Source organism: Balaenoptera physalus (genome assembly GCF_965194825.1).
Source record: "Balaenoptera physalus genome assembly, chromosome: 19".
NCBI classification, from domain to species: Eukaryota; Metazoa; Chordata; class Mammalia; order Artiodactyla; family Balaenopteridae; genus Balaenoptera; species Balaenoptera physalus.
Genome location: NC_138900.1, coordinates 6335305 through 6355719, shown reverse-complemented (window position 1 = coordinate 6355719; position 20415 = coordinate 6335305). Strand labels below are relative to the sequence as shown.

The following is a 20415-nucleotide window of genomic DNA, read 5'->3' as shown; positions in this document are numbered from 1 at the left end:
TGCTCTGGCTGCGGCAATCTGTGTGGATTGGAGGGGCTTGGGAGGAAGGAGGGGGAGAGGCAGGAGGAGGCGACTGCAGTGGTCCAGGCGGGAGATGAGGTACCTTGCTGAATGCTTAGAACTCTCTGTGCACCCAGCCTGGCCATCTGTCTACTCCACCTCCCGGAAGAAGCTTTCCTGACCCCACCCACCCAGCCTCTCCCCTCCCCTCTGCCCCAGCCCTTCACCCTGTGGGTCTGTCTGCTGGTCTGTGAACAGCTGGAATCCCCAGCGCCGCCCCACCCAGGACCCGGCCTGCAGGAGATTTCCAGGAAAGCAAGGCAGATGGATCCAAAAGCCCCACCTTCTAGGGCTACACACACAGCCACACGCGTGCTCTTCGCATGTGTCCCCACAGACAGGCACAGACACTCATTTGCATCTGGGGCAAGGGCTTGGAGGGCAGGATGGGAGATCTGGGGACAGGAGGCGGTCTAGAGCTTGCGAATGGTGGGAATGCCTCCTCCCGCAGGGTGTGTGGGCGACGGTGGCCACAGGATAATAACAACCTTAGCAAGACCTTGAGGTCTCCCCTGTCCTGAGCAGTGGCCAGGGGGAAGAGAGGGGAGCAGGGCCCAGCCCCGACAACTCCCTGAGGAGGTCCCTGGGCAGAGGCTCTGCCCCAGGATCCCTTGGGGAGCCGGCTCCATCTTCTTCCTGACCTTCTGGAGCTTTGGCTGTGGCAGAAGGAAAGAGCAGGACAGGACGGAAGCAAGCTCTGGAAAGTGGGAAGAGGAGGGTGTGTGTGGAGACCCAAGGCAGGCGGGATCCAAGCTTTGGAACGTTGGAGGTTTCCGGCCACAGAGGCAGGGCCTCGGGGGAGCCAAGAGAGGCGGGGAGAGACACACACAGAGGAGCAGAGACCAACGGAGCACGGACGAGACAGGAGCTGGGAGTTGGGAGGAGAGGGACCAGAGAGAAGCTGGGAGAGGCACGGACCAGGGGGCTGGTGATCTGCACACACTCCGGTCCCCAGAAACATCCCTCTCCTCAGGGACATCCTTCTGCAGCCTTTGGTGCTCCGAGCCCAGCCTGATGCAGGCAGCCTGGCTCCTCGGGGCTCTGGTGGTACCCCAGCTCCTGGGCTTCCGTCATGGAGCTTGGGGAGCCGAGAGGGAGTGGGAGGGGGCGTGGGGTGGCTCCCAGGAGGAGGAGCGGGAGAGGGAGGCCCTGATGCTGAAGGTGAGTTAGGGGAGTGTTGGGACTCTAGTGGGGGGACCCGGCTGGGTGACTGTGGGCTTGGGAGGGCCGTAATTGAGGGCCAGGGAAATGGACAACGGGAGGGACGGGTTAGGCTCAGAGGATGAGGGTGATGGGTTCAGAGTAGGGGCTCGGGGCAGAGAGCCAGCTTACAACTGGAAAGGGGTGACTGGAGCGTCTGGGGGGTCAGAATGCAGCTGCCAGGCTGGCCCTGACCATCCCTCCCCTGCCTCAGCATTTACAGGAAGCCCTGGGACTGCCTGCTAGGAGTGCGGACGAAAATCCCGAGGGAAACCCTGAAGGCAAAGGGGCCTGGGCGACTGAGAAGGACGGTAAGGGGGAGGAAGGCGAGGAGGAACCAACCACAACCCCCTACTTCAGCCCCAGCCCCTCTCCCACCTCTGAAGACACCTTCACTTATATCCGTGAGTAATCATTAGCTCCGCCCTGCTCCCAGACCTCCGTGGTCATTTTCACAAAGACGAACCGTCCTTTCACTGACCCGGGGTCTTTCAGTTGCCCACTGCCCATCTCGGAGCCGCTATACCCCCAGGAGCTCCGGGTCCCCGGCCTTGCCTCCCCAGAGCCCGGAGCCACCGGGCCCTACCTTCCAGGAGTCCTGAGTACCACCCCCCCCAACTCCGCCCCAGAAGCCCTAGGTCCCGGTCCCCCCAGGTCCTCTGGTCCCCTGGCTCCGCCCCCAGGGTCACGGTCCAGCGTGCGCCCTGTCCATACGCAGTGGGTCGCCTGGCCGGCCTGGACGCAGGCCTGCACCAGGTGCACGTCCGTCTGCACGCGTTGGACACCCGCGTGGCCGAGCTGACCCGGGGGCTGCGGCAGCTGCGGGAGGTGGCGGGTGACAACCGCGACACCTTGCAAGCCTTGAAGGAGGCGCAGAGCCGCTCCGAACGCGAGCATGGCCGCTTAGAGGGTGAGTCGCACCGTGCGGGGCGGGGAAAGAGGGACGATCCGGGTCAGGTGGGGGACTGGTGGCAAAAGGGGTCCCGAAAAGTCTGAGCAGACGTGAGGACCCTGGGTGCCAGGGGCGAGGGGGTGCTTGCAGATTTGGGGTATGTTGGCTGATGGGGAGGGTGAATGCGGGGAGCAGACGGGCTGTGGGGAGGAATGCTCCCCACGTTGCTGTTGAGCCGAAACTACTCTGGCCGCACCACGCCCCCTACAGTCCCGCCCCAACAGTCTGGCCCCGCCCCTGGCGGCCCTGACGCCATCTCCCAGCCCCTGGCGGTTCTGAGCCCGCCTCCGCTCCGCCCCTGAGACACTAATCCCGCCTCCGCTCCGCCCCGCCCGCAGGCTGCCTGAAGGGGGTGCGCCTTGGCCACAAGTGCTTCCTGCTCTCGCGCGACTTCGAGGCTCAGGCAGCGGCGCAGGCGCGGTGCGTGGCGCGGGGCGGAAGCCTGGCGCAGCCGGCGGATCGTCAGCAGATGGAAGCGCTCACTCGCTATCTGCGCGCGGCGCTTGCCCCCTACAACTGGCCCGTGTGGCTGGGTGTGCACGACCGGCGCGCCGAGGGCCTCTACCTCTTCGAGAACGGCCAGCGCGTGTCCTTCTTCGCCTGGCACCGCGCCCCCAGCCCCGAGCCCGGCGCCCGGCCCAGCGCCGCGCCGCACCCGCTCAGCCCCAACCAGCCTAACGGCGGCACGCTCGAGAACTGCGTGGCGCAGGCCTCGGACGACGGCTCCTGGTGGGACCACGACTGCGAGCGGCGCCTCTACTATGTCTGCGAGTTCCCCTTTTAAGCGGGCCCGGCCCCCCGCCTCTCCACTCCATCCCACCACCCGCCCTTTGCCTGGGCTGTGCACCCCGCGAAGACGCCCTTCTCTCCTTGCCCGCGGATGAAAGTGTGTTCTCCCTGGCTGGCCGATCCCTGGGGGGCTCCTGCGGGGCGGGAACCCCTTCCTTGCCTGTCTTTCCTGGAAGCGGTGGGCACCAGGCTAGGTCCGGCGCCAATAAAGCCTTGTGGAATCTGAGTTGAGCAGGCAGTGGAGGCACTTTTCGCCTTTATCTCTCTGCGGGGCAAGGCAGGAAGGGCAAGGTCCCGTCCGCCTTTTACAGGTATTATTTGAGCCCCAGATCAGAGTGATGGACAACACGTGCATATGTACACACGGTCATCCGCTACTGCACACACATGTTTGGACTACACGAGTGCACACGCTGCTGACGCCTCCACCCCCATCGTGCCCCACTCAAGGCCTTTGGGACCCAGGGCCTGTCAGTCATGGTCCCAGGCCTTGGCCTCGGTCCTGATCAAAGAGATCTGGGAGGCACAAAGGAGCTAAAGGCTCTGACAAGTCCTGCAGGAAAGACCGCCATTTAATTTTTTTTAGTGTGTCTCAAACTTGTTTCACCAGATGGTACCATAATGTCATGTAAAGTCATGACATTATGGCCATGACTACTCCCTTCCCCTTCCCCCAACTCCAGAGCATGTGTTTAGACACAAACATGAGGAACTACCTAGCCTGGAAGCTTAGGCTCCCTCCTCATCCGTCCTCCACTCCCTGCCTGTGAGGCCATGAGCCAGTCCCTCCCTCCCTCTGAGGCTCAGTTTCCTCATCTGAACATGGGCACATTACCCCTACCTTGTATGGCTCTTGGGATGTTCACATGAGCCCAGGAAAGTGAGCATTTGGGAAATGGTGAGCATAAACCACACGCTACATTTTCTTCCTCACCATTCTTCGTACCTTAATCCCCTGGGGCAGTGAGGACACCCAGACCCATCTTGGGCTCAGCACTGTGGACAGCCCTCTTTGGGGGAAGAGCTCTTTTGGAAACACCCAGTGTCTCTCCACATACTGGCCTCAGGGTCGGCACCCTGATATCCTCATAGAGCCCAGGAATCGGAGTGTGACCCTGTCCTTCCTTACATCTCTGTCCCTTCCCCTTCATCAGCCATGGCACCACCCACCTAAAGTGTCACCATTGGATCGTCCAGTGGGAGGAATGAGCCACTCTGTCATCTCCAGAAGGGGGGAGCACAAGCCACCCACCCTTTAGGAGTCATTTCTCAGCCCCACAGGCCCCATAGGAGGTACAGAAGAGGGGCGTAGCCTCCGGTCAGGAAGGCTTCGATCAGGGGACTGAAGACTTTGCTCAAAATTCATCCCCCCTCTAAGCTTGTTTCCCGGGGTTGCAGTGGGGCAGCAGGATGTCTTATAGAAAATCAAAGGGCAGATTAGGCAGACATTGATGAATATCTGATGTTGCTCGGGAGAGGTCCACCCTCACAGACCTGACATTCTGGGAAGTCAGTGGATGGGGGCAGTTCAGTGGTTACCTGCCTAGATTCTGGAGCCAGATGGCCCAGGTTCTAATCCTACCTCAGCCACTTAACCTACTGTGCAACTTGAGGGAGACATAACTTTGCTGTTCCTCAGTGTCCCCATCTGTATAATGGGGGTGATAACATCTGCCTCCTAGAATAGTGCCAGACACAGAGGGGCCTCTGTAACATCAGCTCTGATCCTTACTTGGCTATTTTAACCTCACCTTCACCTCTGCTTGCTCTCTTCAGACACTGTCTGCATATGCAAAAGTCCTTCCAAGAACTGGCTAATGTGGCACCCTGAACAACCTGCCTACCCCCTAGCTCCCACAGCAGGGTTAGGTGCTGCCTTTGGTGCTCCAGAACCCCTGACTCCTCTCATGACCTAGCTAACCCTGATCAGCCAGACTGGGGACCCTTATGGGGCAGGGCTGGGTATGACCAACTCCGTGTCCCCAGCATCCCCTGGCATGTGGGAGTTCTTTGAATGAAGGAAGATGCCTGTGTGGGGGCCATGTTGGGAACCCCGAGATGAATTGGATTTCTAACTGCTTCTCTTCCTCCCTGGCGTCCCCCAGGCCTCAGTCAGGCGACTCACCTGGGCTCCCACTGGGTCGGGGGCTTTCCTCCTCAAGCCTTCCATCACTCTAGGTGCCACTGTTTGGTCAGTGTCTGTCATACCAGCCCAGGGACAAAGAGTTGTGGACACAGAGACGTCCGGGGTGGGGAGTGGAGGGCATTTGCAAGGACTGTTAACGCATCAGATCAGCTCGCCTGTACGCTGCTTTCTGGGCTGATTCCGGTCTGCATATGGGAACCCTGCTGCCTTCTCCAAGAAGCCCTCCCAGGCCTCTCAAGGGCCAGCGTTTGCCAACGCCACCTCTTTGGCTCTCTGTGGAGCACCTGCCGTTTGAGAGCTCCGAGCCGCGGACCGCAGAAGGCCTCGGCAGTTGGTCAGGATCGATGAGTTAAGGGATCCCAGTGAAGTGATGGAGGAAGGGCGCAAAGCCTGAAATGACCCAGCGGGAAGATAAAGAACGAGGGCTCCACCGGCCTGCCAGGACTACAAATCCCAGGAGGCTGAGCGGCAGGCCCTCCACCTCCTGCCCAGAACAACATTTCCCAGCAGCCATCGGGGGCTTCATACAGAGCCTCTCTCAAGCCCCGCCCCCTCTTCCCACGTGGGGATCGCCTACATTTCCCTGCAAGTTGGAGCACCACACCCAGTCTCCAATCAGAGCTCAGACCCTGGCTCCCCACCCACCAGGTCTCACCCCGAGGTACTTTGGGAAATGTAGTCCGGTCCCGAGTCAACGGAGAGAAAACATGAATCGGCGGAGTCTAACATTCCATTAGGCTTAGAGTGTAATGGGTGCTCAGATCTTTACTACGAGAGAGTTTCAAAATATGGGTGAATTTCCACGGGTGTATCATAAGCATTTTTTAAAAAGTGAAATCATAGAAAATATCAGAATGAAGAAAAAGTGGAAAGAAATAGTTCTCATAATTTGAGTTCTTGAGTATGTACTGAATTACAATATAAAAAACAACATAAAAATTATTCCTTTGGGGGATTCCCTGGTGGTGCAGTGGTTAAGAATCCACCTGCCAACTCAGGGGACACAGGTTTGAGCCCTGGTCCAGGAAGATCCCACACGCCACAGACAACTAAGCTCGTGCGCCACAACTACTGAGCCTGCGCTCTAGAGCCCACAAGCCACAACTACTGAGCCCGCACGCCACGACGCCTGTGTGCCTAGAGCCCGTGCTCTGCAACAAGAGAAGCCATTGCAATGAGAAGCCCATGCACCACAACGAAGAGCAGACCCCTCTCACCGCAACTAGAGAAAGCTTGCGCGCAGCAACGAAGACCCAACGCAGCCAAAAATAAAATAAATAAATTACTTTAAAAAAAAATTCTTCCTTGGGCTGCAAAAGATTTGCTAAAAACTAGTCCAAACCAATTTAGCCTCTTTTAAAAGAACCAAAACTTTTTATTTGGAAATAATTTCAAACTTACAAATAACCTGCACAAATAAAAATAATATTTTGTATATGCCCTTTACCCAGATTTATTTATCGTTAACAGTTCACCCCATTGCTTTAGCTTTATCATCCTCAATCTATTGTCAACCTGAAAAAATTAAGTAGCAAGTTATTTTACCAGCAAAATGAGTTTATTCAGGAATAGCAGAAGAATTACAGTTCGAGCGGAGAAAGCTGTGGTGAACCACAGGCAAGTCCGAAGAGGTGGACAGCAGGTCAGCTTTTATTAGGTTTCAGGAGGAAATTGGGGAGGGTTGTTTTGAATAAGAGTTTATTGGAGAAGAACAATACTTTGAGGTTGTGGTGGTTTCTTTCTTTTCTTTTTTTGGCTCTGCCACAGGGCATGTGGGATCTTAGTCCCCCAGCCAGGATCGAACCCACGCCCCCTGCATTGAAAGCACAGTCTTAACCACTGGACTGCCAGGGAAGTCCCTGTGGTGGTTTCTTGTTGACTGCAATCAGTGGTTAGTGGTTCCTGCTGGGGCAAGGAGGAATCCTCCTCCCTTTTCTTAAAACCAGGAGATGAAATTCCCATGTGAAAAAATGTACTCTCCTGTCCCAGAAGGAAAAAAGTAACATTCTTATCATCATGCATAAGAAGTTGAGACCAAGAGAATTTTGTACAAAGAATTCTATATGAGCAGACCTTGTTAAAATAATTTTTATCTTCCATCTTCCTTCTGGTTATTCAGGCTGCAATGTGTGGTATATGCATGAGAGCTCTCTCTTCTGCGCTTTCTGAATTCATTTTAAATGAAGTTTTCCTCTATTTTCACTCTATCTATCCATTCAACCATCCATCCATCCACTCATCACCCACCGCTCCATCCTAACCCAATCACCAGGGACAAACCAAAGTCAGGTTTATTGACTCACTGCAATGAAAGAGACCACGTCCCAAAAAAGGAGCTGGATCGAGCTATAGAATTTGGGGGAGGAGAGGAATTTGAATGAAATTTAAGTGAAGCTGTGTTTTAATAGCTTGGGAGCAAAGCAGGGATTTGTATAAATGAGTCAACATCAGGTCTGGACTGCAAAGTGGACTCAGGGTCCTGTTTCCTTGGAAACTACAAAGTTAAGACAAATGTGGCATGTTGTGTCTAGAAACTCTATCTAAAGCTCTGTATTAGGGCTGGAAATGCAGGCTTCTTGTCTGTGTCAAAGTGACTTACATCTTACAGGCAAGAGTAGGATGTTTAATTTTTTTTTTTTTTTTTGGCCACGTGGCACTGGCTTTCAGGATCTTAGTTCCCCAACCAGGGATTGAACCCAGGACATGGCAATGAAAGCACCAAGTCCTAACCAGTGGACCACCAGGGAATTCCCTGTTGAATTCTTATGGATATAATTTCAAATAGCGAAGTTTCCAAAAGCCTATGATTTTTGAGAACTAAGCTTCTCAGTGAGTAAAATAGCCCTAGTCACCCATAAAGGGAGTTATTAGAACACTACAGCTGCAGCATATCCCTGGGAGAGATGTTTCCTGTTAACTTTACAGCTGGCTTTATCTGTGTCCATAGATGGATGGTGGGGCAGAGTTTTAATCCCAGCTGGTTTTCATTTCTCAATATACATATATTTTCTTTTTTTAAAAAAATTATTTATTTATTTATTTATTTATTTTTGGCTGTATTGGGTCTTCGTTTCTGTGCGAGGGCTTCCTCTAGCTGTGGCAAGCGGAGACCACTCTTCATCGCGGTGCGCGGGCCTCTCACTATCGTGGCCTCTCTTGTTGCGGAGCACAGGCTCCAGACGCGCAGGCTCAGTAGTTGTGGCTCACGGGCCTAGTTGCTCCGCGGCATGTGGGATCTTCCCAGACCAGGGCTCGAACCCGTGTCCCCTGCATTGGCAGGCGGATTCTTAACCACTGCACCACCAGGGAAGCCCCATATATTTTCTAAAGCATGTAAGGGTTAGTTACACACATCATGGTCCTTTACCTTTAAATACTTAAGTGTGTATTTCTTAAGAATAGAGATATTCTCTTACCTAGCCTCCTGTAATCAAAAATCTGTGACTTGTTCTGTTCTTTTACTTTCTTGATAGTGTCGTCTATTGATTAGAAGTTCTTAGTTTTAATGTAGTCAAATTTCCAAGTGCTTTCACTTGATACTTTGGGGGGATCATTTAAAAAATCCTTCCCTGCCCCAAGGTGATACAGTGTTAATACAAAAAAGTCAAGAACAGCATGAAAAAGGAAAATCTATTTCTATTTCTCACATGAATCAAAAAAATCCTAAATAAAAATATTACCATTTGATTTCATCAATATATTAAAAATATGATATTTGATGAGGTTATACCAGATGTGCAAGGTTGTTTAGCATTAGAAAAATCTATTAATTAATTAATTCACCACTTTGACAGATTAATGGACAGATGACAATCTTCATAGATGGAGAAAAAGCATTTGATAAAAACTTTATTCAACAGATATATTTTTCTGCAGTGGGTTAAGCATCTAACTCAAATAGTGGGAAAATAAGCAATAAAGCAAAACCACAGAAACAAATGCAAAAGAAATGATTTAAAAAATATGGGCAGAAATCAATGAAATGAATGGGGGAAGAAAAGAAGATTAACAAAATGAAAAACTAGTTTAATTTTTGAAAAAGTTACTAAGATAAACTGACTTTTAGCAAAATCAAATAAGAAAAAAAGAGATAGGCTGCAGATAAAATACAAACTGTTAAAGAGGAAATAATATTGACCAAGGCAGAGATATAAAAAAGAACAAAATAGTGATTATGGCTAACAATGGGCTAACATTTAAAATCTAGGTGAAATGGTTAAATTACTAGAAAAATATAAAATGCTAAAAATTACACAAAAATAGAGAACTTGAGTAAACCAATAAGTACTGAAGTATACGAAGTTATAGTCAAATAGAAAAAGAAAGGTGTAAAGACTAAAAGGGAATAGAGAAAGATGTCATTATTTGAACATGGTATAATTATATACCCAGTAAAACCAATGGAATGAACAAACTATGAGAACAAATAATGAGAAATATCACAAGGTCCCCAGTTACAAGATTAACCTACAAAAATCAATTCCTTTGCTTTACACCAACAATAAACAAACATACAATGTAATTAAAGATACCATTCACCATCCCAACAAAATCTAGAAACCATCTAGGAACTGGCAAATAAGAAAACATAAGATTCTGTGGAGAAAACTTAAAATCTAATAAATAATTAGATTTATTGGATCTAAAATCTAATTAATCTAATAATTTAAGTTTTAAGAAAACTTAAAATCTAATAAATTTAATAAAACTTAAAATCTAATAAAGGACCCCAAAATGAATTGAATGAAAGCAAAGACATGCTACACTCTTGGTTGGGGTGAGTATATATTATACTAGTGTCAATACCTCACAAATAATTTATAGATTTAATACAATTGCAAACAAATTTCTACTTGGATTATTTAAACAGCTTTATTGAGATTCACATACCATACAATTCCCACAATTAAAGTGTATGATTCAATGGTTCTTAGTATATTGAGATGTGTACAACTATCACCACAGTGAATTGGATTTAAAGGAATCATATAAATATGTGGTCTTTTGTGACTGGCTTCTTTCACTTAGCATGTTTTCAAGATTTATCCAGGTTGTGGTATGTAAGGTACCTCATTCCTTTTAATGATGAATAACATTTCTTATAAGGCTGATCTACTAGCAAGAAATTCTCTCAGTTTTATCTGGGAATGTCTTTATTTTGCCTTCACTTTTCAAAGATAGCTTTGCTGGGTATAGGATTCCTGGTTGATAGTTTTATTCTTTGAGCACTTTGAATATGTTACACCACTGCCTTCTGGCCTCCAACATTTCTGATGAAAAATCAGCTATTAATTTTATTGGGTTTCTTTGTATGTGTAAAGTCATTTTTCTCTTTCTGCTTTTAAGATTTTCTCCTTGTCTTTGAGTTTCAGCATTTTTACTAGGATGTACCTGATTGTGGGTCTCTTTACATTGATCCTATTTGAGTTCATTGAGTCTCCTAGATGTGTAGGTTGGTGTAATAAATTTGGGAGGTTTTCAGCCATTATTTATTCAAAAAATATTTTTCTATTCCTTTCTCTCTCTTCTCCTCTGGTATTCCCATTATGCTTATGTTGGCCTGTGTAATGGTGTCAATAAGAGCAATAGTTGTTACACCATCTGCTAGAGACCTTCTATATTTGGGTTCAATATTTAAAAACATAGAATGGTTAGGAGAAAAGAATTGCCTATTCATCATGTCAATTCTTTTAGCTTTCTTGGATTTTAAAATACTTAAAGTATAAAAAGGTGCAAGGGATTTTGGGGGCGATGGAACCATTCTGTGTCTTGGTTGGGGTGGTGGTTACACAACGTATGCATTTGTGAAAACCCTAGAACTGCACCTAAAAGTGTGGATTGTACTGTATGCAAACAATGCCTTCATTTCAAAAATACTTAACGTAGATTTTTTTTCCTTTTTGTCTCGTATGAAGGATACAGATTTGACAACCTTAAATTTAAAACCTCTGTGTATAAAAAACAACTCACACTAAAAATAAAAGAGAAGAAATAGACTTGAAAAAAATTGTACCTTATGTGACAGAGATAATGTTAATAATCTTATCATATAAAGTGACAGAAGAGGGAACACAACAGTTGGGTTCCAGGAGGCAAGTGGGCAAAACACATGAAAAGACAGTTCCCAAAAGAGGGAATATAGTGAGTAACCAACCATTTCAAGAAGATAGTGCATCACACAAGAAATCAAAAAATTCCAGTAAGTCAATAACCAGGAGAAATTTTTAAACTAGAAGACCCAGAGGTGGTGGGCGAGGCCTGCCCTGTTGTACATCCTCACATCCTTCTGGAAAAAAAAGCCAAGATCTTTTCTTCTTTTGGGGCCACTTCTGGGAATCCAAAGAAATAATCCTAAACATGGAAGAAAGATTTATCCCCAAAGATGTTATTTGCAGCACTATTTATAACTGCAAAACACGTGGTGGGAAAAAAAAATGTTTGTTCAGGAATTCCCTGGCGGTCCAGTGGTTAGGACTCCGTGCTTTCACTGCTGAGGGCCTGGGTTCGACCCCTGGTCGGGGAACTAAGATCCTATAAGCCCTGCAGCACGGCCAAGAAAAACAAAAACAAAAACAAAGAACACACGGTGGTGGTCGTGGTGTCGGGGTGGGGACGGGGAGAATAACTTAGATTTGGGCTGAGATGGAATTGGGTGAGAATGTCACAATCACTGCATGGGATACTATGATTTTTAAAAGGTTGAAGAATCTACAGCAGTGAGAGAAATACTTGCTTCTAGAAATCAGTTATGCAAAACAAAGCTACCCACTTGAATATATTATTTAGGATTTCACCATTGCAAGACGCAATCCCCAAATCCAGGCAGCGAGTAGCCTGGTGAGAACAATTATCAGCTTACCAGCTGCCGGCGGTATTGGTGTTCCCTTTGGAAAAAGGAACTGGCTTTGATAAAGGAGAACATCAAAAAGGTATATCGCATTTGATCTATTCTAAGATTCACACTGTCTCACATCTTGATCCGTCTGAAACGGGGAAGCATCTTCCAGTGACTGGCACTGCTTGATTGCTCCTGGCAAGGCACGGACTCCTGCAGAAGGGGTGTCTGAAGCCTAGAAGAAAATCCTGCAGATCACTGCAGGGCACTCTGAGCTCCTGGGAACCAACTGGGTGTGCATGGGGTTGTGGGGTGTGGGTCAGTGGTGAATAAGTCGTGCTTGGAAATGCCCTGGAAATAGAAATCAGTAGCAGGCCACTGTATGCAATTGCAAAGCTGCCTCAAGAGCCCAGTAGCAATGGTTTTTAGTTTTCACCTGTCATCTTGAAAGAAACACTGCCTCACCAAATCTAGACCGGGGCTGAGGTTGGCAAATCATGGCCCACTGCCTGTTTTTGTACAGCCCATGTGTGCTAAGCATGGTTTTTACATTTTCATATGATCACACAAAATCAAAGGAATAGTGTTCATGACACATGAAAATCATATGAAACTGAAAATTCAGTGTCCACTAATAAAGTTTTACTGGCACACAGCCATGCCCAGCCAGTCCCCTGTTATCTGTGGAAATGCTTCCCACAGGGCAGGGTTGAGTACTTTTGACGAAATTCAAGTGGCCCACAAAGCCAAAACTATTTACTCTCTGGCACTTTACAGGAAAAAGTTTGCCCACCACTGATCTAGGTGGCACAGAGGATGGTGCTGTATATAATATATGGACATTAATGATTCTGAGTGATGCAGAAGAGCTGAGTCCTGTCAAAAAATGTCACAATATTTAGGAGACAATTGGAAATGTGAACACTGACAGAACTTATTTTGTATGTGTTAAGGAGTTATTCTTATTTTTTAGGTGTGATAATGTTATTATACATTTTTTTTTAAAAAAATTTATTTATTTATTTATTTATGGTTGTGTTGGGTCTTCGTTTCTGTGCGAGGGCTTTCTCTAGTTGCGGCAAGCGGGGGCCACTCTTCATCGCGGTGCGCGGGCCTCTCACTATCGCGGCCTCTCTTGCTGCGGAGCACAGGCTCCAGACGCGCAGGCTCAGTAGTTGTGGCGCACGGGCCCAGCTGCTCCGCGGCATGTGGGATCTTCCCAGACCAGGGCTCGAACCCGTGTCCCCTGCATTGGCAGGCAGACTCTCAACCACTGCGCCACCAGGGAAGCCCACTGAATGTCAGATAAACAACATTTTTTTAAGCATAAGTATATCCCATGAAATCTTTTTTTTTTTTTTTTAATATTTATTTATATGGCTGCGCCAGGTCTTAGTTGCGGCACACGGGATCTAGATCCCTGACCAGGGATTGAACCCGGGCCCCCTGCATTGGGAGCACGGAGTCTTAACCACTGGACCACCAGGGAAATCCCCCATGAAATCGTTAAATAAATTTTTGTTTACCTGAAATTCAAATGTAACTAGACATCCTGTATTTTCATTTGCTAAATCTGGAAACCCTAGAAGGAGTACATATTGTCTGACTTCATTTGCATGAAACCTAGAAAAAGGGAAACTAATCTATGATATCAGAAAACAGACTAGTGGCCACTTGGGGCCAGAGGGAACTTTGGGGAATAAAATTGTTCTGGATCTTAATTATAGTGCTGGTTACATGGATGTATACATTTAGAAGAAACCAAATGAATGTATGCTGAGAATGGGAAATTTTATTATATATAAATTTAACCTCAATGCAATTGATTTTTTAGACTATTGGACCTTCCCAAAGCTGACTTCTTGACTTCTGCATAGATGAAAACATTTCATGCTTCGTATTCTATTTGCTGGGAATCCCTTTCATGTATTTCTTTCCCATGTTGGTGTTTTGAGCCTTATAGGTCTGCTGTTTTCTCTTACTTTAAACTGAGGCAATTTTGGTGCTTGGTTTAGGAAATTTCAGCTGTCCCAAACTGCTGGTAAAAGAAATCTCAGCAAGGTAAGAAGGAGAAAAGGCTCTGTCATCTCTGACAGCGATAGAAAAGTGGGTATGATCACCAGGGCCTTTGCAGATGCCATTTCCACTCTCTGGAACATTGCTCCCTCCCTCTTTGCCTATTGAAAACACCTATCAGCCTTCAGATCTCACCCTGAGTGTCACTTCCTCAGCAAACCTCCAGCCATGACACCACTTCCTTTGTTGCAATACTCAACAAGTGTTTCTTCAGAACACTTAGCTCCATTTGTAAATAAACACGTTTGTTGTCAGTGTATTTGTTTCATGTCTGTCTCTCTCAGTACTCAGTGTTTCCTGGAGGCAGGGACCGAGTTTGTTTGTGTTTACCCTGTTCTCCCCAACATGCAGCCCACTGCCTGGCACACAGCAGGTGCTTGACACATAGTCAATGAAGGTTGAACCAAAGGGGCTGTTTCCCATGTGTATCAGTCAGCCATTGCCGCCAAACAAACCACCCCAAAACTTAGAGGCTTAAAACAACAACCATGTCTTCTCTCATGATTCTATGGGCAGTTCTGAAGGTTGAGCTGGGCTTTGCTACATATCCCTACTGACCCTGGGCATCTGGGGAACTACTCACACCTTAGAGCTTGGGATTCTATGGACCACCAACCCCACACACATACATACACGCATTGGGAGAATTAGTGGGGAGGACACATATTTTTTATGTTGGCTTATAAAAAGGAAAAACCTTACTCACTATTACATCCACCATCAGTTCCTAAGAAAAGGACAATTGGAGCTCCCTAAAGTAGGGAGGAGTAGGCTGAGTTTTCTTCCTGAGGTGGGGCAGGGGGCTGGGATACTAGAAAGGACAGATGAGGGAAATTGGAACAGTACAGCAAAAGGATGTCTCTGGAGCCCCTCTCTTCCTTGGCTCCCCCAAGGTCCCAGCTCCCAGGGCCTATCAGAACCCACATCTAATAACCCTTCATGGGCTCTGATATTGATCTCTGGGGCTCTGATGTGAATCAGATAATCCAACAAACTCGGGTCTAATTGCTACTGATCACTATCTCTTAATAGATGAGAAGCTTCTGCAGGAGAGTCTGCTTCAGTCAAGGTGGTCAGGGAAGGCTTTGGGGGATGGAGGGAAATTTTTGCTGAGATCTCAAGAAAGAGTAAACTTTTAAAAAGTAGAGGGAAAGGAAGGATATTCCAGACAGAAGGAACAGTATGTACAAAGGCTCGGAGGTGGAAGGGAACACGGTGAGTTTCAGTAAGGGAAACAAGAGCAGGGAAGCTGCAGTGTAGTGACTGAGAGAGAATTCTGGAGGGGTTGGCAGGGGCCCCACCACGCATGCCTCAGAAGCTGTGTCAAAGACACTGGTCTTTATCCCAAGAGCATTGAGACCCACAACAGTTTTTCAGTTGGACTTTTGAAGGATCATTCTGGCTGCAGTATGACAAATGTCTTGGGGGGGGCAAGTATAGGAGCAGGAAGTAGGTGGGAGATGCTGGGCGCTTGGACGGAGGGGCTGGGGAGACAGGAAGAAGTGCACAAACACAAGAGGCTTTTTGGAGGCAAAATCAACCAGGCTTTGTGATGAATTGGAGGTGGGGGAAGAGAGAGAAGTGTTCAAGGATTCTACACCCCTATCTCAGGTGAGCAAACTGAGGCTCAGAGAAGGAAATTTCTTTGCCCAAGATCACACAGCCAGTGTTTCAACTAGAATTTCCACCTATGACTGTCCCATGTCTAAGCTCACATGCTTTCTCCAACACTAGATGTCTCTTCTCTCTCTACACTAACCCTTGGTGCTCACACTCAGGCTCAAGGCTGTAAATAACATTTAAATTCTAATGATGCCCACATGTCTCTAGCTGGAAAATCTCTCCTGTAATCTCACTGCCAATATCTAACTGCCTATTTAGATGTCTAACAGGCAAACTTAAACTCAACGTGTCCAACACTCAATTCCTGGTCTTACCCCAAACCTGTCCTCCCCTCCACTGTCTTCCCCATCGGTTGATGGAGCTCCAACTTCCAGCTGTTCAACCGTCTGTGGTCACCCCTGACTCTGCTATTCCTCTCACTCTGCACATCCAGCCCATTAGCAAATCTGGTCAGCTGTGCCTTCAAGATGCATCCAGGATCTGTTTCTTACTACCTCCTCTGATATCTATTACCATGATCTGAGGCACCATCATTGTTCACCTGGATTTTTGCAGAAGCCTCCTCAACTGGCCTCCTGCTTCCATCCCAGCCCCCTTCAGCCTAGTTTCAACCCAGAAGCTGTGGTGATTGTTAAAATCTAAGTGAGAACCTGTCCCTCCTCTTGTCAAGATTCTCTTGTGGCTCCTACCTCATTCAGAATAAAATCTGGGGGAGTCCTCACTGCGCCCCACAAGATGCTGCATGAACTGACCCCATCCCCTGTCTCATCTCACCTCCGACCCCTCTCCCCATTGCTCACTGACCTTCTCACTGTTCCTTGGACATAGTAGGCATGGGCCTACCTTAGGGTCTTTGCACAGCTATTACTGCTATCTGCAATACTCTTCCTCCAGATATTCATATGGCTTTCTCCCTCACCTCCTTCAAATCTTTGCTCAAATGTCACAGCATTGTTCTTCTGCATGTAATGTGTCATATTTCTCTGGCTGCTTTCAAGATTGTCTAGTTTTGGGTTTCAACAGGTTGATTATGGTGTGCCTTGGAGTGATTTTCTTTTATTTATTTTGCTTGGAGTTTATTGAAATTCTTGGATCTGTAAGTTAATGTCTTTCACCAAATTTAGTAAATTGTCAGCCATCATTTCTGCAAATATGTTTCTGTCCCATTCTCTTTTCTTCTCCTTCTGAAACTCCACTTATTTGTAGGGCAGACTGACTGATATTATTTTACAGGCGTCTGAGGTTCTTTTTACTTTTCTTTAATATTTTTTCTCTCTGTTCTTCAGGTTGGATAATTTCTATCAATCTATCTTCTAGTTCACTGATGTCATTTCCAATTTTTTCTTTTTCGTTTTTTGGCCACACCGTGTGGCATGCTGGATCTTAGTTCCCAGACCAGGATTGAACCCCTTGCATTGAGAGCACAGAGTCTTAACCACTGGACCACCAGGCAAGTCCTGTCATTTCCAATCTTTTGTGAAGTCCAGCCAGTAAAATTTTCATTTCAATTGTTATAGTTTTCAGCTCTAGAATTTCCATTTGACTCTTTTTTTTTCCAGTTTCTCTTTCCTACTTAGTTTCCCCACCTGTTTATTAATTATGCATATCTTTTCCTTTAAGTCTTTGAACATATTTGTATTAGGTGCTTTAACATCTTTGCATATTGCAATATCCATGTTATCTCAGATTTGTTTTCTTTCTTTCCTTCTTTCTTTCTTCCTTTCTTTCTTTCTTTTTCTTTCTTTCCTTCTTCCTTCCTTCCTTCCTTCCTTTCTTTCTTTCTTTCTTTTTTGCCATGCTGCATGGCTTGCAGGATCTCAGTTCCCTGACCAGAGATTGAACCCAGGCCACAGCAGTGAAAGCCTGGAACTCTAACCACTAGGCCACCAAGGAACTCCATCGGATTTGTTTTCTATTGACCCCTTTCTTTGTTGAATATGGCTCATGCTTTCCTGTTACTTCACACGTGTGGTGGTTTTTAATATTTATTTATTTGGCTGATTTGGATCTTCGTTGTGGCTTCTCTCTAGTTGTGATGCACAGGCTCCAGAGTGCGTGGGCTCAGTGGTTGCAGGGCGCAGGCTTAGTCATCCTGCAGGATGTGTGATCTTAGTTCCCCGACCAGGGATCGGACCTGCGTCCCCTGCATTGGAAGGCGGATTTTTAACCACTGGACCACCAGGTGGTCCCTGTAGTGGTGTTTAATTGGATACTGGCATTATGCATGATATATCGTAGAGACTTTGCATTGTGTTTTGTTCCTCTGAAGAGTGATTCTTGTCCTAGCAGGCAATTAAGTTGGCTGGACTCAAACTCCAGACTCTAATCTCTGTGGTGGGCAACAGCTGAAATCTCTGCTTAGTTCTTTCAAATTCCAGCTGTTGCTTTTTCACCAGGCATCCTGGGATCTCCCCTGAGCATAAATAATTTAGTCAGTCAAGGATTTGGATGGATTTCATATGCAGATTTTGGAGTTTACCTTCCCTGGGGCTCCCTTCCTTCCACAATTCCCTCCCTTCTCACTATTTTTCTGGCTGATCTGCCAACTCATAACTCTCTCCTCTCACACCTGAAGCCAATGAGGATGTAGCAATTGCAAAATGCTCACACCCAAAAGATGCAAACTCAGAACTGTGACCTCATGCAGTTACCCTATCAAGGGTAGACTCTCCTCCAGTTTATGCTCGATTTTGATCACTCTCCAATGTCTTCAAACAGTGGATTGATTTTTAAAGTTTCATACAGATTTTATAAGTTTTTTAATCTGCCAGACTGTCTCACAAAGCTACTCTGACATAATCAAAAGTCAGAGGCCACTCTTTTTTATTTTGTATTACTTTTTCCCCACAGCACTTGTAATCTTCTAAAGTTGTACATCATGGATTTATTTATTATATGCACTGTGTTTCCCATCTGACATCTCCCATTAGGGTATATGTCCTATGAGGGCCTGTTTTGTTACATGACTCAGTTCCAGTACCTAGAGCAGTATCAGAGTGACATAATAAGCACTCAATAAAAATATATTGAATGGAAAAATGAATGAAGGGGTCTCAGAGGGGGCCATGGGCTCTGAATAGCAGTGAAAGGTAACTTGTAGCTCTGATATGTGGTCCTTCCTCTTCTAGAAAGATGAATTCTACCTCTGCTCCCAAATACCATCCTCAGGTGACAGAGTGCCTCCACCAGCTGACCACAGTTATCGTGTCTGTGTCCTTTGTGGTAGGTGTAGTGGCGAATGGGCTGGTGCTCTGGATGACTGTTTTCCGAATGCCGCTAACTTTTACTACCATCTGGTTCTTCAACCTGGCCCTTGCCGACTTCACTGTCTTACTGTCCCTGCTTATCACCATACAGAGTGTAGCAATTGGTCAGTGGCTCCTCAACGATGTGGCCTGCAAGCTTTACATGACCTTCTTGGCCCTCAGCTTCTTTACCAGCATCTGCCTCTTGGTCCTCATCTCTCTGGACCGTTGCGTCTCTGTCCTCTATCCTATCTGGTCCTGAAACCACTGCACTGCGCAGCAAGCAAGTTGGCTGGCTGGCTGCTATCACTTGCTCTCCACACTTGATTTTCCAGACCACTGAAGAACAGAAAGGGTGTGTCTACTGCTGCTTCAATATTGACATAGAGAATAAGGGGAAGGAGAACCCAGCTCCCAGGATAGGAAGTGAGTGGTTTTGAAGAGGAAAATGACTGTGACCATCATTCACCTCCTGTTGGGTTTCTTGGTGCCCTTGGTGATCATCAGTACCTGTGCCCACCTCATCTGCACCAAGTTCCAGCAGGAGGGCTGGGTCCATGCCAGCCAGCCAAAGAGGTTGCTGCTGGTGTTGGTGAGCGCCTTTTTCATTTCCTGGTTCCCGTTTAACATGGCGCTCTTGGCCCAATTGGAGCAACCGCAAAACGAACCTGACCCTAAGATGCTGCTCATCCTCTGGGCTACCTTCTCCCTGGGCTGTTTCAACAGCTGCCTCAACCCTTTCCTCTATGTCTTCATTGGCAGAGATTGCCAAGAAAAGTTTTTTCCAGTCTTTGCCTTTTGCCTTGGCCAGAGCATTTGGTGAGGAGGGGTTTTTCAGTCAGCCTGTCCCCAAGGTGAAGCCCCCAGGGTATGATGGAAACCTTCATGTACAAGCTGGAAAACCTCCTGCTTAGTTTGCAGCCCCTTCCCTAGGCTGACTTCCAAGACTCTGCCAAATCCTGCCTCTTCTTTCAGGAAGTCTTCCCGGCAATCTCTTATCTAAATCTCTCCATTAGAAACATCTAGTTTTCCCCCAGTATCCATCCTATCCTTCCTTTATAGTAAGACTCCTACTTGTTTTAAACGATTCACGTGGTTAGCCAAGGAAAAATAGACTACATTTCCCAGTGTCCCTTGCAACTAGATATGGCCATGTGACTACTTTCTGGCCAATAGTATGTGAGTGAAAGTAATCAGTGTAATTTCCTTGAAGTGCCCTTAATGGAAGATGCCTGCTCTCCATTCCTCCATTTCCCCCTTTCCATTGTCTAGAATGCAGATGTATCAGTTAGCTTTGCAGTGTAACAAACGTCTCCAAACTTAGAGGCTTAAAAGAATAACCTTTTATGATTTCTTTGGGTCATCAACTTGGGCTGGGCTCAGCCGAGCAGTTTTCTGTTTTGGCTGGGCTTCCTCAGGCATTTGTGGTCAGCTATGGGTCAGCTAAGTGACTCTGTTTTTGGGAGGGGTTGTTGACCTTCAGCTAGGA

At 47.1% G+C, this 20415-nt stretch overlaps 3 protein-coding genes across 3 annotated transcripts in view; 2 read left to right on the top strand and 1 right to left on the bottom strand.

The window, feature by feature from the left end:
• Positions 1-20415, bottom strand: part of SHANK1 (SH3 and multiple ankyrin repeat domains 1) — a 161217-nt gene that overhangs the window by 48850 nt on the left and 91952 nt on the right. Inside the window, exon 2 of the mRNA XM_082437926.1 lies at positions 5127-8414. The gene's annotated coding sequence lies outside the window, so the exon portion shown is untranslated. The remainder of the gene's footprint in view (positions 1-5126; positions 8415-20415) is intronic.
• On the top strand, positions 609-3227 carry CLEC11A (C-type lectin domain containing 11A). Its single transcript, XM_082437958.1, has 4 exons — positions 609-1221; positions 1475-1664; positions 1979-2170; positions 2551-3227. The coding sequence occupies exons 1-4, from the start codon at positions 1075-1077 to the stop codon at positions 2994-2996; spliced, it is 975 nt and encodes a 324-aa protein (XP_082294084.1). The 5' UTR covers positions 609-1074; the 3' UTR covers positions 2997-3227.
• GPR32 (G protein-coupled receptor 32) lies at positions 13240-20407 on the top strand. The gene is given in 4 exon segments (XM_082439792.1): positions 13240-19176; positions 19357-19704; positions 19706-19762; positions 19765-20407. Coding segments are annotated over 4 exon segments (804 nt in total). The 5' UTR covers positions 13240-18813; the 3' UTR covers positions 19801-20407.